The following is a 14,688-nucleotide window of genomic DNA, read 5'->3' on the forward strand; positions in this document are numbered from 1 at the left end:
TAATTAGACAGTTATTACAATTTTTGAATAGTACATTGAAAGTATTTAAGAAAACTATGAAAAAATAATTTCAGAGGCAAAGCAGAGCTCTTTATTTGGGGACTGATAGCTAAATGTAGAAAAGAACTGTAACGTATGAGTAGTATTTGAAGCAAAAATGCTGGTTACATTAGTTATTTAATAACATATATATATAAAAGTCTGGAGATGCAGTTCATGTAATGTTTTTTTTGATGTCTTCATTGGGAATAGAGGAATAGCACTATGGAAACTCTTGTGTCTTTCTGTGGACTCCAAAGGGAACCTTGGGTGACCAGCTGTGCACAGCTGTCTGCGTCTGATAGATAACCCCCTCCTTTTGGTGTGTTGTAAGGCTGGAGAAAGGGACGCACCGAACATGGCAATTCAACTGGGCAGGCCTCGGAGAATAATGGCTTCCAGGACTGGTTAAAGTTAGCTGAGTTTATTTAGAATACCAACAGACATGTTTTCAGATACTCAGACTTTCAATTTCTTGTCAAAGTTACAGGAAAAAGGAATAGTTGCCTGCGTTTCAAAGAACCAAAGGGCTGAACATATGTTGGAGTCTTATGATCCCTCCGGTGTGCTGGAGCTCACTTCTGCCATCGGGTGTTTTCCTCACTGCCGCGCAAAATGCTCTATCCCACTGTATTGTTAACGACATTAATATATTGCTCTTTATTTATTGCTGTGCTATGTCTTGATGCTTAAAAGGAAAGCAGTTGCTTACCCTTTGGGGTGGAGGAGCAGCCACAGCGTTTGCTGGGCTCTGCAGACGGCTGCAGTAGTTCTTCATGAGATGCCCTGAGGTCTGTCCGTGGTGTGATTTTATTCTTAACTCACAAGTCTTATGGTTTGGAGCCCTTCACCAGGAATGGATGTGTCTTGGCTGCTGGAAGGACACAGTGGAAACTATTCCGGGTTCTTCCACGGCGAGTGTGCACGCCTGTGCGTGGCGTGGGTGGGCAGGGGCAGGTGGTCGGGCTTTCAGCCTGAGAAAAGGGAAAGTTCATCCCATGAGAGATCTCGACATTCCAGAATTAGCTTTTTCTTCTGACCAAGAACAGAAAATCAGAACGTGATGTAATGCAAAACTTGGAGAAACTTTGAATTGGAAGTGTCAGCACTTTCGTTGCAACATTTTCATGGAAATGTAATGGCTTGGGAAACTGGAAAGGGGAAAGATCTGCTGGAAAACATAGAGGAACAACAACAAAACCCTTCAAACCTAAGTGGGCCTAAATTCACACCAGTATTTTCATGACAGGAAAAAATTTTCTTGCAAAACTTTGAACATTCCATTTTTTGTTGGTTTTTTTTTTTTTTTTCCAAAATACTGGACACTTTTTATTTACAACTCCAAACTATTTTGAACAAGTAATTTAAACAATGTGTGCGTTATGTAGAAACTTAGTCTAGTATTTTCAGTCTTATACTGTTGCAATGAGAGGTCACTAAAGGTTCAGTGTTTCAAGATTTATTAGTAGATTATCCATAATTCTGTTTTCTTGGTTAAAAGGTTTCCCATTTAATTTTGCGGTAGGGGAAAATATGCTTCTGTGCTATCAGCCCTTTTGCAAAGGAGATCCAATGCAATATGGTCAGGATGGTGATAATGATCCTAAATGAGTAAGCTTACGAATAAGGTTACGAATAAGCTACTTATGTACTATGAATTTTAAAAGAAGGTTATTTACTAGGCCACTCTAGAAGCAGTAATTAAGAAATAATTCTCTGAAATTCTAAATAAGAAAAAAAAACATTTTATACTAAAGGCAAAACTCATTTTAGAGGTAGATGGAACATTTGGAATGAAATTACTTTCTCTACCCTGTTCCGAGATTAGCTTTTGGAAAAAAGTGCTTTAAAGTAATTACCTAAGGAATTTTTCCCATGATCTTTCCTTCTACTGAAAGAACAATGTTATCCTAAACTAACGCGTAAAACGTTTTTAAAAAATTAATCTCCGTTTAATCATTAAATAGATTGTTAGATATCTGGTGTATAGTGTAACCAATGCAACATTTCTAAGTAGTTACAGACAAACAGGTTATATAGAAAAAGCCAAGGTCATAGTCACAGCAGCCAAAAGAAAATTGGCATGACCCTGTTTCTTGACCACTTGCAAGATACTACTCTATTTGTATTTATTCCTTTTACAAGGGTTACAGCCAACTATTTGGGAAGAGTCACTTCATTTCATTTCAGCCAACGTGATGAAAATTGTACGGTTTCAAGAACACGTTACGCGAGGAAGGAAAAGAGAGGGCTCTGTCATCCGCACAGCTTTGCCATGGGCTTTGCGTAAGCGGTTCCCTCGAGCTCGGGGCTGCTGCGCGGTGCCGTGGTGCCGGTGAAACCCGGGGTCCCAGTGCTGACATGCCTGATTTATGTAACCGCTGCGCACAAAATGATTATTCGCTAGTAAATTCCTGCTTTTAATCTGTGTGTAATCCTTTCCCTCCTATGTCAGATAGACACAGACTAATCCTTCTGCTCTCTTACAAACGTTGTAAACCTTCCTGGGGTTGTTTGAGCTGCTTTTTTTTTTTTTTTTTTTAAGGGGGGGAATTAATAGAAAATAAAGTTATCCTCTCAAAAATGGTAACGAAAGCATCATTTTTAGAAGATGCGTTACCTGCTAGGGAAGCCACATAAATGTATGTGCTCACAGTCTCATTCATGAAATAGGCATGTGAGAAGGGAGTCGGCTAAGCTTATGAGAATCCTATTACAGCAATAGATTTAGTTAAAACTCTTAATTTATCCAAGGACAGGAGGATGAAACAGCTGAATGTTTTGAACTTTGAAGGATGTTTAAAGCTCTGTATAGGTGTCAGCATATTCTTTCCCGTGGAAGAATAAGCGAAAACGTCTTCTAGCCAAGCAAAGGTTTTCAAAAGAGAGAAACTGTGCAAAACTCAACTAAGGGGATATTTAAATTGTCAGCTGCTAATATATTCTGGGATGATCGTGTTTTAAAATATTTTAACATCTGTTGAACACTTCAGAGGAACCTTAAGCTGAGGTTTTTGTTTGCTTGTTTTTTAACAGCCTTAAAATAACAATATTCCAAATAAATTTTGCTAGGTGTATAACGTTGGGGTATTTGCATTAAAATGTAAGTGCACAGGGCCAGAATTGTAAACATATTTAAGAGCTTCAATCATTCAGGCAGATACCAAGTGGGCTTTTCAAGGCATGCAGTCATGTTACTGGTTTTCAAAACAGTGCTGGGGTGTAATACTCAAATCGAGGTTGTAAATAAGCCTTGTGAGAAGAGTGGGTAAGCAGTGGTGCTCCATTTCTACTCATTATGTTCAGGTTGGTGACAAAGTGACTCCTGTTCTGGCAGAATCCTAAGTCTGAAGTTTACATACTAGAAATGCAGATGGGTTGGTTTTCTTTCCAGTTCTCAGAAGTTCACGTGTGGCTGGCTGTGAAAGGATATTTCTATAAGAGCCCATAGGTGGGTGGCAGAAAGTGTCCCACCGGGAAGGACACACCTGCCCTGGCTGGCCCAGGTCTGCCCAAGAAGAGCTGAGGAAGATGCCACCGGGGCTGTGTTCTCATTGCTCTTCCACTGTCATTTTTCACCGTGAATGGAACTCTTGCTTTTAGGATTGAGGACTTGTAAGTCAGGTAGTACCCGTGGGAGGTGGGAGCAGTATGTTCAGCCGGAGAAAGGCACGGTCACACTGCATTCATGACCGTTTCAGAAGAGACTCTCCCATCCATATCTTGTAGGTGAGAAAGGCAGGCGTCAGACTCCCTGGAAGGAAAGATACTGTACTACTTCGTCTACTTTTACTGAATTCTGGTTTACGCCAAAGTTAACTCTTAAAATCATATGACCTTGGCTAATAAATCACACATTTTTGGCAAGAAAATTGGAGTAATCGTTCTTCTGTTTACATTGTGGTTTAGTACTTCAGTAAGTACAGGCTTGAGTGTAGTATCAAGTGAGTATAGTATTGGAGTCAATTTTAGAAAATACAGTAACAGCTCTTTGAATCTCTCTTGCCGTGTCCTGTCACTTACAGTCACTTTTCTAATTTTTATTCCCTCTGATTGTTGAAACCCCTCAATAACTGGAATAAGCGGTTGCTGTTAAGGATCTGAAAAACGTTTTCGGTATTCACAAGTGCAGGTTTTGCCTGAGGAAATGTTTAGCAGCCTTGGCTTAGTAATTGCTTCCCCACATGTTGGTAGTTAGCAGGGCTGAGTCCCACCACGGGATGCCCAGACAGGGACTGCAGGTGAACAGCCGTCTGTCTTTAAGGATGTACGAGGAGGTTTGGCTGCCGAGGAGTGATGAGCGGCTCCATTAAACGGGGACTGCATCCACTTGCAGTGCAGAACTGCCTTTGAGTTCCAATTGACGTGCCTTGAGGAGTCTCACAAATGCTAGGACCTCCTTAAACAATCCTCTTAATTCCGCAGTTTTGAGTTCAGCTTAATAATACACTTGATCCAGTGTAACTGTAGGCTCCCTGCAAAAGGCAGCATCCCACTGCGTCTTTCCTATCCCTTGTGTTAGATATAATAATCATACAACTGCACAACCAGTCAGATGCCATCAGAGGCAAGAATAATCCACTCAACATCCCGCCCTCCCCCCCTCCTTAGTGTTCTGTGGCATCAGGGAGCTGATCTGATTAACTGTGTAGTTTCATGACCTGATATCATGAATGAAGTATCCCAAAGTAAGAGCTGAGAAATGGAAAGCAAGCTGCAGTTTCACTGACAGCCCTGGTTATATTGGCTAAATCTAACCCTTAAGTTCAATTACTGTCATCCTTAACAAACCACACCGGCACCAGTAGCCCCCGTGTTTAGTTGCCACAGAGTCATATACCACAGGTGCTTGTGTTTCCTTCAGTTCTGATGCCACCCGTATCCTGATGCCACCCTACGAGTCTTTTTCTGTTTAGTGGCAAACACTTTTTTATAAAATAGATAAAACAAAGTGACCTGCTTTAGGAATGGGGCAAATTCTTGAAAGGTACTCTTAATGACAGATATTTTTTTGTCCCTGTGCAGTTGCTATGGAAACGGGCCCTTAAAGATCGTTTCAAATACGTGAGGAGACCCATTGAAGATGATGAGCAAGTCCTGAGGAACAAATGCAAGTTTGGCCACAGGCGAGGGCAGACCAGGAAATCTTCATTTGCTGAAAGCAAACCTGATGCCGTCCAGGTGCAGGCAGAGGTAAGATTTTGGTGCTTAACTGAGTTCTGTGTCTTTCGGCTCCTCTGCTGATGCTAAGGCCATCAGCCAGTGAAGAAGAAAACAAAGGGATCTCATCCTATTTAAACTCATTTTGTATAGAGTTTGTCCTATAGCCAGACCCTTAGCTTTTTTTCCATTTCTGGAGAACTAAGTACATCAACAGCGGAGCTAAACCTGATACTGGATGCTCTACACATTCGTTGTCGTTTAGAGTTGTTGCCAATTGGACATAAAGTTCTGTTGGGTTTTTTAACTGCAATATTCCCATTCTGCTTTAGGTTATATGCATCCAGTTAGAGTGGAAAACAATAGAGGCTTATGTCTAAGATCTGAAAGTTCTCTACAAGTAAGAATGCAAAGAGATATTTGAGCTGGTAGCAAATGGCTGTATTCTATTGTCACATTGCACTTTGTTATATAAAATGTATTTCTGTTGATGCGGGATATACATAGGGATGGTTATAAATGTGGGCATGCAGTTGCTGCATTTCCCTTTAGTTAGAGAATTCAGGGAGCCATCACTGTCCAGTAAGTGTTTGAAGCATGTTAATTAATTTATACACTTTCATAAATACATTAAGATTCCAGTGATGCTTTGCCAACGCTCCTTACACTCCATTCAGTGCTGCAATTCGAATGTAGTAAAATTTAAACAATTGTAAGAATGTGGTAAAGAAGATACGTTAGCAGATATTTTAGTTTAGTTTACATACGTCCGTCCTGCTGTTTACCAGACACATGTCTTTACGGGAGCAAGAGTGGTTTACTGGATGCATTTCTGCATACTTCTCCCTTGTGTTTGAAGGTAGCTGTAGTTTTCTACCCAAAAAGCAGATATATGTTTTTGCTTTGGTTCATGGTTTTGGGTTGGTTTTTTTTTTGACACTTCAGTAATTTCTGTTTAGTACCTTTTGATTATTGTGCACAGGGATAAATAGTTCCCTCTTTTTGCCTGCTTTATTTGAAAGGTGCAGAATGTGTGAAGCAGGAAACCTTTAATTTAAGTGCAAAACAATAAACAGTCTTGCGTGCGCTAAAGGAGGAATGACAGGTTCCTGGCTTTGTGTGTGCATTAAGAGTTAGTCACCATTTATCTGCTAATGCTTGGAAAGGGCAAACATAGGCCTTTTTTGTCACATCAGCTAGCTGAGAAGGACTTTACAGTGATCCTGTAGGGACTGCCTGCTCACCTTAATTTTTCCTATAGAGAAGGTGTAACTGTACCGCTCTATGGGTCTGTAAACTAGGAGTCACCACTCTTTTTAACTGCATTGCCCAAGGCCATCGCTGGTCACCCCTTGTTCGCTTCAGAAATTGAAGAAGAAAGTACATTCTATCTTTTCTAAAGTCCGGGGCGTTTCCTGCTAGCCTTAATGTTGTAAGCAAATAAGGGTTGAACTGGAAGGAGGTGAGAAGATACTGAGTATCCCTGAAAAACTTTTCCTTTCTTTCTCTCATTTTTCCCGTGTCCTGAACATATATCTAAATAAAATGTAAACATAAATGCAAGAATTAACACCTGTGGAGCCTATTAAGGCTTAAGAATGAGTCCCACACAATTGAGGAAATTGTTACTTCCTCAGTTTTAAATATGTTTCTACATTGAAAGCAGGTATGTCGAGCTCTGAGATCCTAAATTATGTCACCACAAATGTGCACAACTGAAAAAGATGTTTGTCTAATACTATTTTAAACAAATGCAGTGTGGGCTTTTTCATTCTGTAAATTTAGGAACACACGTAAAGGCACCTTTCTGCCAATCCTTGGCACTAACTACTCTGTGATAAATTTAAACTGCTGAACAAAGAGTCTTAGCCTCAGAAAATAAATATTTGGTCTAGAAGCCAATACCACAGGCAAAACCAAATGATATTCAAATTATCATTAGCCAGGTCCTCTTGCCTTCATTTCTTTTCCAAGTCTGGAAGAACAGATCAGCCTTGTGTGGACTAGAAGCCAACACATCAGAATTATTTAAGATAAAAGGGTGGGAAATGAATTCCAGGTTAAGGAGACCTTTGGAGAATAATTAGTGAAGGATTCGCAGCCCCTTTGTGTCACCACACTCTGCCTTAGTTAGGCAGAGTAGGACATTTAGGGCATTGTAGGTCAAAGCCAACCGCAAGCAGTGCAGATAAAAGAGCACATCTGTTCCCAACAGATGACCTACTTACCAGCCACACAGCTGACTTCTATATTGAGCTTTAGTTTCTGGATAATTGAAAGATGTAACTCGGTCAAGTGTGCTTTGTGTCAGTATAATCTTGGATTGTTAATGGTATGAAACTGGTAAAAAGGTTATTTACTAACAGGAAACGCCTCACTGGAATACCTGGCATTTGTTTTTATATAAAAAGAGTAATAAAGCTCTTACTACTAATAAAATCCTTAACCACTCTTTCTATTTCATCGTGTGAAAAAACAGTTGCTTGCCAGGACAAGCTTCCTGTGATGTTGTGGGATGTGCTCAGAGCCACAGATGATGTCTGCCCCTTGGTCTGTCCAAGCCCCGTTACCTGCCAGCGGGCATTCCTCCTCCAAACACAGCACGAGCGTCACTTGGCCTCCCATGCAGGGCATTGCTTCCAGATGCAGCATCTGGCTTTCTCCTCCAGTTTCTTTAAAATATCTGCTGATGGGTTCCTCGTTACAGAGCATTTTATTTAAGCAAGATGGAAGAGTATACTCATTTTAGAGTGGCTAGCATCACAGGAAAGGTCTTGAGCAAGTGCAGTGTCCAGGGCTGTAAAATGATTCTATGATGGTAAGTAAGCACATAAAGCCAGGCTGGAGGTGTCTGTCACTGAAGGAGGTTTTGCTTAAAATGACGCTCCCTGCAAATATTCATCAGGTTGAGCCACCATTGGAAAGAAGCCTGGACTGTGCCTGACATAGACATTAATATGAGTCTGCATATCTGAGGGATATTCGGAACTTGAGCAGGAAAGCCTCCTTAATTCACACATTTTCTGGCTATGGAGTGAGAATCCTCCTCAGTCATTTTCCACAGTCAGGCAAATATCCTGGAGCTGCAGTAATCCATGGGAGAGTGCTTTGTAATTATAATGACAATCATCTGCTGCAAATGGAAGGTACTTTGCATGAGAAGGGTGAAAATAAATAAGAAAGGCAAGCCAGTCTCCCCTCTGCATCCAGGGTGGGATTACTGCTAAGGCAGCCATCCGGTGGCTTGTTCTGACCGATCTCCTCGTTCTTTTTTGTAGCATCAAAATGGCATCATAAAACTCTTCCTCTGCCCTAAGGAGTTATTGGGTTTATGGTCCTTCAGGCTATGAGAGAAACCATCTTTTGCCAGTTGTAACATGAGGGGCCCCAGAAGGAACAGGAAGATAGGACGCTCTTGGTGTGTGTCTTTGGCCTGAGGATTATCAAAAGGCAAAAGGTGATGGAGAGGGAAGTGTGCTTAGAGCTCATAATTGGTTTCCATACGATGAAAGCATGTGGTTCAAACACTAGCTTAGTCACCACAGGGATGGTGACCAAAGAGCAAATTGTCAATTTCAGAACTTCAAGTTTTGAATCTTGTCAGTCTTGAACAGCACTGTCCATGGAAAATGTGACTTCACAATCAATTCAGTTAGCTGAAGACAGACATAAAAATGCCCACAGATATCCTGTATGGCTCCACCAGCCAATCTAGAACGGCATAGGTCTCCCATACGTCCTGTGTCATATTCTGCTACTTCCAAAGGTTTCTGGGGTACCCTTATGACATCCCAAATGCCACTAAATAACTACATCTGTGCAACTGAGTCAAGCTCTTTCAATCCATCCCAGCTGTTTGCCCTAGTTTCAGCTGGGAAAGAGTTAATTTTCTTTCTAGGGATTGCTGTGAAAGGATTGTCACTAATGCATATTGTTTTGTTTGTTGCTAGGCAATGTTTATACTTTTCAAGGACTCTTTTCCGATTCCCATAGAAGCTGAGAAGGAGCATAGACAGAACAATAGAATGAGCAATGGAATATTCTGTACCATAGATGTCATGCTCAATATATAAAGGGGGATTGGCCGGGGGTAGGGGGAGAATCTGCAATCACTGCTTGGGAAAGTACCAGTTCACCGGGTGGTGAGAGTGGCTTGTGTCATTATTATTGTTGTTATTTTCTGTCCTTGTTCTACTAAACTGTATTTATCTCAACCCAGCAGTTTTTTTACCTTTCCCCTTCCCCTCCCCCTCCTTTTCTCCCTCTTCTCCCTGCCCTTCTGGGGGAGGGGGAAAACTGCGTGAGCAACTGCGTGGTCCTAGCTGCCAGCTGGGGTTCAGCCACGACACTGTTGTATGACAGAACCTGTCAGCAAAGGGACTATTCAAGGATATCGTAAGTTACCTGAATTTTAGGGGAATGTAACAGGCTAGAAGGCTGTTAATAGTTCATCTTAAAGAGAAGTGGAGAGAGAGTACAGTCTAAGGCCTCCAATTTCTTACATCCTATGACAGCCTGTTTGTGAGGTCATCAGGGCTTCTCTGAAGCTGTCACACAAGCAAATTTGGAGTTAGGTGTGAAAAGGAGAAATAGGCTCTGACAAGATGTCGGTTAAGATAACGGTAGATGTTTGCAGATAACTGGGCATATTTGCTACACCCAGCAGAGCTGGGAATAACGTAATGAAACAATTTCTAAAGGGGCACCAGCAGGCCATCTCCTTTCTGTGTCTATGGGATAGACATAAGAAGTGTTTTGGTGAGTACTGGGAGTTTTGGTGACTGGGAGGAGTGGAGGGGTTCTGCAGAAACTTAAACTCATTAAGTTGGACATCTGCTGATAATATTCCTGCACAGGGAAGAAAAGCAGGAATGTTGAAAGTGGTGAATGTGCATATCTTCTGCCAAGAGGACCAGATGAAAACCAGAGAAGAGCTCTGGCCCAGGAGGCATCCAGGCAGAAGCTGAGCACCATATGTGCTTGCTTTGGTGGTATCATGCATTACAAGAGCCGTGAAGCTGCTAAGAACATTCTTGCCATAAGGCTGAGGCTTCTCTTTAGCTAATGAGGCTCAGAGAGACAGCTAGGCTCAGAGACAATGGGTGGGCCTCCTGGCTTTAAACAGGAGGAGGGTTGTTGAAAAGCTGTGTGATGGGCTTCCTGAGTTTGGCCAAAATCTGTATTAAGATCACCTTGGGTGCCCAAAGCCAGATTTAATGACGAGGCCTGGACAGCTTAACCTGCACAAAGTACCTGGTTCAGGGCAGGTGTAGAAGACAATCCCTGAACCAGCCAGCAGGAGGGAGCTGATTGTTGAAGGAAGCTAGCCATTTAGTGGGGTGAAGCAGATGATCTATGCTGTCTTTTGTCTTTACTCTTCCTCAGCCTGCACAACCTTTTGCCAAAGTCATACTGATACTGAAGCTGGGAGTCTGCTTGAGCCTCTGGTGGTGGTCTTAGGGCTAATTGTGTGGAGAAAAACAGTGATGGAAAAGTTGCCGCTTTGGAGTGCTCCACAGGAGTTCACCCCATTGGCTTTATGCTCACCATAATCTAGAAAGCGTCTTTTCCGATGGAAGAAGGAATCAGGATTGAGTGATGTCTATCCTGTCAGCTGGAGTTTCTTTTACCTTGAATTAGGTAAATTAGGCAAGTTATACATTTCCTAGGGTTATGCTTTTCTTTGAGGTGATAACTAACATCATGTTTGTCAATGAGATTATGCCACTGCAGGAGTTAGAAACTTGAAACAATGTTTTAAGGAGTGCAGAGAGAATAGGATTTGGGAGGTGATGGCTGGAGGCACGTGGAGAGAAGAGCCATCAGCAAGGGAAAGAGGAAAACAAATGAACCAAATGTCTGTAAAACTCAAAGGATGAACTGGTTGTGCATGGGATGCAGAAACTCTCTTGGCTCAGTCCTGTGGCTGAAGGGCGTTACTGGCAGGTACAGCATTAGGTACCATCTATACTGTGAATGCTGTACATAGATGAAGCAGGGGCGATAGCCCCTTTTCCTCTAAGATTAAAAGTCTCAAATCAAGTGCTTCAATGTCTGCGCAGCCAGAACATGAGTGTGCATATACGAATGATCATTCAATGGCTGTACGGTTGTAACGGCATTTTCCCACTAAACTTTGATGTGCATACACAGCGTATGGTGTTGCTTAGCTAATATTTTAAACTGCTTTTAGAGTCCAAGCAAGAGATTTAAACACAAGTTCCTGGTGTACATCTTATGCTTACCCTTCTTACTTATGTCATTCAGTATCTCCATTGTTCTGTGAGTTAACATAAAGTTTGAAATACGGGTTGTCCCTTGGTAGGGGAAAACAGATTGCACCTGGTTTGCTTATGCTGTATGTTTGGCAGCTTACAAATCAGAAAGCAGTTGTGATCAGAAATAACCCGACTTACATGGCTTTGAAAGTTTGCAGTTAGCATTGGCACGTAAGTCTAGCTCCAAAAGTGTCTGCCTGGCTCAAAAGAGTAATTATGTGTTAAGCTGAGCCTGCTTTAATTAAACTAATTTGAGCACAAGTCAGCATGGATCCTGCAGTAGGTTTCATGCTTGTTTTGCACGAGAGCAGCCTGCCCTTGCTGTCTTGCTTGTCTTTGTGTTTAGTTTGTGATGCTTTCTCAGTTGTATCTCATCGTCTGGGGCAAGAAGGTGGGCCCTCAGTGGTGGTCAGCCTACTACCTGCCTTTCAGATTCAGACTTGTTCCAGATCAGTCTGGGGTGTTTTGGGTTTTTATGAGCAAATCTTCACTTTCTAATGATCATGACCTGGTTTGAGCATTCCTCCTGATATAAAATGCCCCAGTATTCAGCATACTAAATGTCATTATGATGAACCTGAAAGTCACCAAAGAAAAAAAGGCTGTCTCTTACAATAGTGGTTTTTAAAACTGTTCTGTACACTGTTTTTTTATGATGCCTTGTGTCTGTATGTATTCCAGACAGAATAGCAAGACCCACTTTTCAGTATTCAAAAATCAAGACTCGAGATTCAGATTATGAAAGCTGTTTCTCATCCTGAAGAAGTTACAAAACACAATTAGTGGAAAAAATTATCCCAAACAAGGGTCCCACCATACTCCCAGTGTGAGTACACAAGCACCATATTCTTTGTTTAGGCAGAGAGAAGACTGCTACCAAAACTGCTACCGTCAGGCTTTCTTGCATAAGTACCTTGAGCATTGATGCTATCATCTCTGATGCAGGTAGACTCAGCAATCAAGATGTGTTACTGCATCAATGCTCTAAGCAATAATGTGACTTGGAGTATGCACTGGCAGCTAGCAAGGAAAATTTGAAATGTTTTTTTCAAATGAAATATTATTAGCTGCTGCTGGGAGCTGGCAAGATCATAGAATCATAGAATGGTTTAGGTTGGAAAGGACCTTGAAGATCATCAAGTTCCAACCCCCCTGCCATAGGCAGGGATACTGAAAGCAGCAATAATGAAAGGCAATGCAACACCTGTACCAACACTACTACTCACCAGCAACCCAGTCCCAAAGTATGGTATAAAACAAACTCCCATTCAGTGCTGGCACCACCAAAACTTTCTATGTGGCACTGCTGTTCCAGAAGACCGTTCTCATTACCATTGCATGGTTTGTACCCTTTCCAGCAAGCAGATTAGTCTCTGTCCAAAGGAATTCCCTCAAAGGAATATTCCCAAAGGATCCCAGGTGAGGGACCTGAATCCATGGATGTCAGTGATCAGAGCAGCAGGATGTGGTGCAGTGTCCCCATAGCCATCCCTTTAACTCTGCTGGTCCCATTTGAATTCACTCTCTCAAACTGAGGAGACAGTAGGTCCTGTTGGCATTCTTCAAAAAAGAGATCTTGATCTTTGTCATTAGCAACAGCTAGGCTACGTTTAATTTACCATTCAGGAGCTGGTGTAAACCCTTGTAAAGAGCAGGAGGTGCCTGCTGTCCTCACCAGAGGAGTTTTCATTGCTCTGTGATTAGGCAGTCATGTTACTTTGGTGTTGACATTAATGACTTTTAGGATTTATGATGCTGGCTTTCAACAGTAACTGAAAGCTTAGACCTTGGTGATACACATCACGCATAAGAATTGCTCCCTTCTTCCCCACAAAGAGATGTAGCAGCTTCACTTCCTTGGCTCTGGCACTGACTCATGAAAGTGCCCCACTAGCTGAGGCTTTTTACAAGAATATGGTAATATAATCTCTAGCTGTATCTTGGGAAAAATGAAGATCCACCAAAAGGACATTAAGGAATTTGGCCTTTATTTAAACGCCTGTCTCTGACCAAATGACTAACTACTCTCTTCAGGAAATGGGAGACATCAGGGATTTGGAGTCTAGTTGTTCTATCTATGTATGTTTTCTTGCTTTTATGTGAGCATCTTAATACAATTGAATTGTATATGGTTCCGAGTAGAACTGTGAATATTAACTGGAGATCACTGTCCAAAGACATCTGGAGCGTGAGCAAAAAGCTCTACAACCTGTGTGGCTCCTAGATCTAGTGGCTTGAGTCACAGATATCTGAGATGCCAAGAAGTTAAGGGTGGTTGTGGGCATGGGCACTCAGGGATGGGCGCCCTACCGCTGTCACCCTTTGCGTGTGAATCCAACAGAAGGGCTAAGAGCCTTGGCAGGACCATCCCTCAGGCAAGGTCTAGGTTACGCTGCTATACAAGTGCTGGACATCCTCTGCTTACCTCATTAAATTCCTTTCTGCAGCCTTTTGACCTTTTTCTCTCTTCTGCAGTATTTCTCAGGAGCTTGTGACAAAAAGGCAGCTTGCTTTTTAAAGGCATTGAAGGTAAATTCTCGTTTCTTCCAGCAAGACTATTTTTTAAAAAATTAAACTTATCATTTAAAAAGAAATTCTTTATGTTATAAATTAAGGATGTACACTGCCAAATAAGACAAAATTCTATATAAGAAATAAATTCGCCAGTTAACATTCTCCTTATCACTGCAAAGAAAATGGATGTTACTGGTGACACAGTTGAAAATCTGGCCAGAGGAGTTTGGGTGACCTCAAGAATGCAGGATTCCTCATTTAAAAGGGCTATTTTTTACTTCTCTCCTGCGCACATGCTGACCTGTTACCTTTGGCTTCTTTTCTTCAGACATTGAGACAGGAGACGCTGGCTTCAGTCTAGATAGGATTACTTTTCTGCAGTGTATTGAAATAACTGAAGTTTAACCTTATTGTCACAATTTTTCTGGCATATAGCTGTGCTGTCACTAGCTTCCTCGCTTTGATGGTTAAAGTGGAGAGGACCTAGCGTCCTCCCTAAATTAGCATACGATAAGCTGACAGACCGGCTGAGTAACCAGCTTTCAAACCCAGATTCGTCCTGTTCACACCAGCAGTGTTAAAATTAACCTTAATAAAATATTTTAAGTCACATTTGAACTCATTCTCCAATAAAATTTAAAATACATTGCAGAATGGTGTCCCACTGAGGTAACTTCTTTCCTCCAAAAGAAAGGCA

At 41.7% G+C, this 14,688-nt stretch overlaps 1 protein-coding gene across 1 annotated transcript in view; it reads left to right on the forward strand.

Moving 5' to 3' along the window:
• SAMD3 (sterile alpha motif domain containing 3) overlaps positions 1-14,688 on the forward strand; it is a gene marked incomplete at both ends in the record, with an annotated part of 41,809 nt that overhangs the window by 17,965 nt on the left and 9,156 nt on the right. The window contains one exon of the mRNA XM_082481580.1: positions 5,065-5,232. Coding sequence (XP_082337706.1) covers positions 5,065-5,232 — 168 coding nt within the window. The remainder of the gene's footprint in view (positions 1-5,064; positions 5,233-14,688) is intronic.

The sequence above is a fragment of the Vanellus vanellus genome (genome assembly GCF_965231255.1).
Source record: "Vanellus vanellus genome assembly, chromosome: 3".
Classification (NCBI taxonomy): domain Eukaryota; kingdom Metazoa; phylum Chordata; class Aves; order Charadriiformes; family Charadriidae; genus Vanellus; species Vanellus vanellus.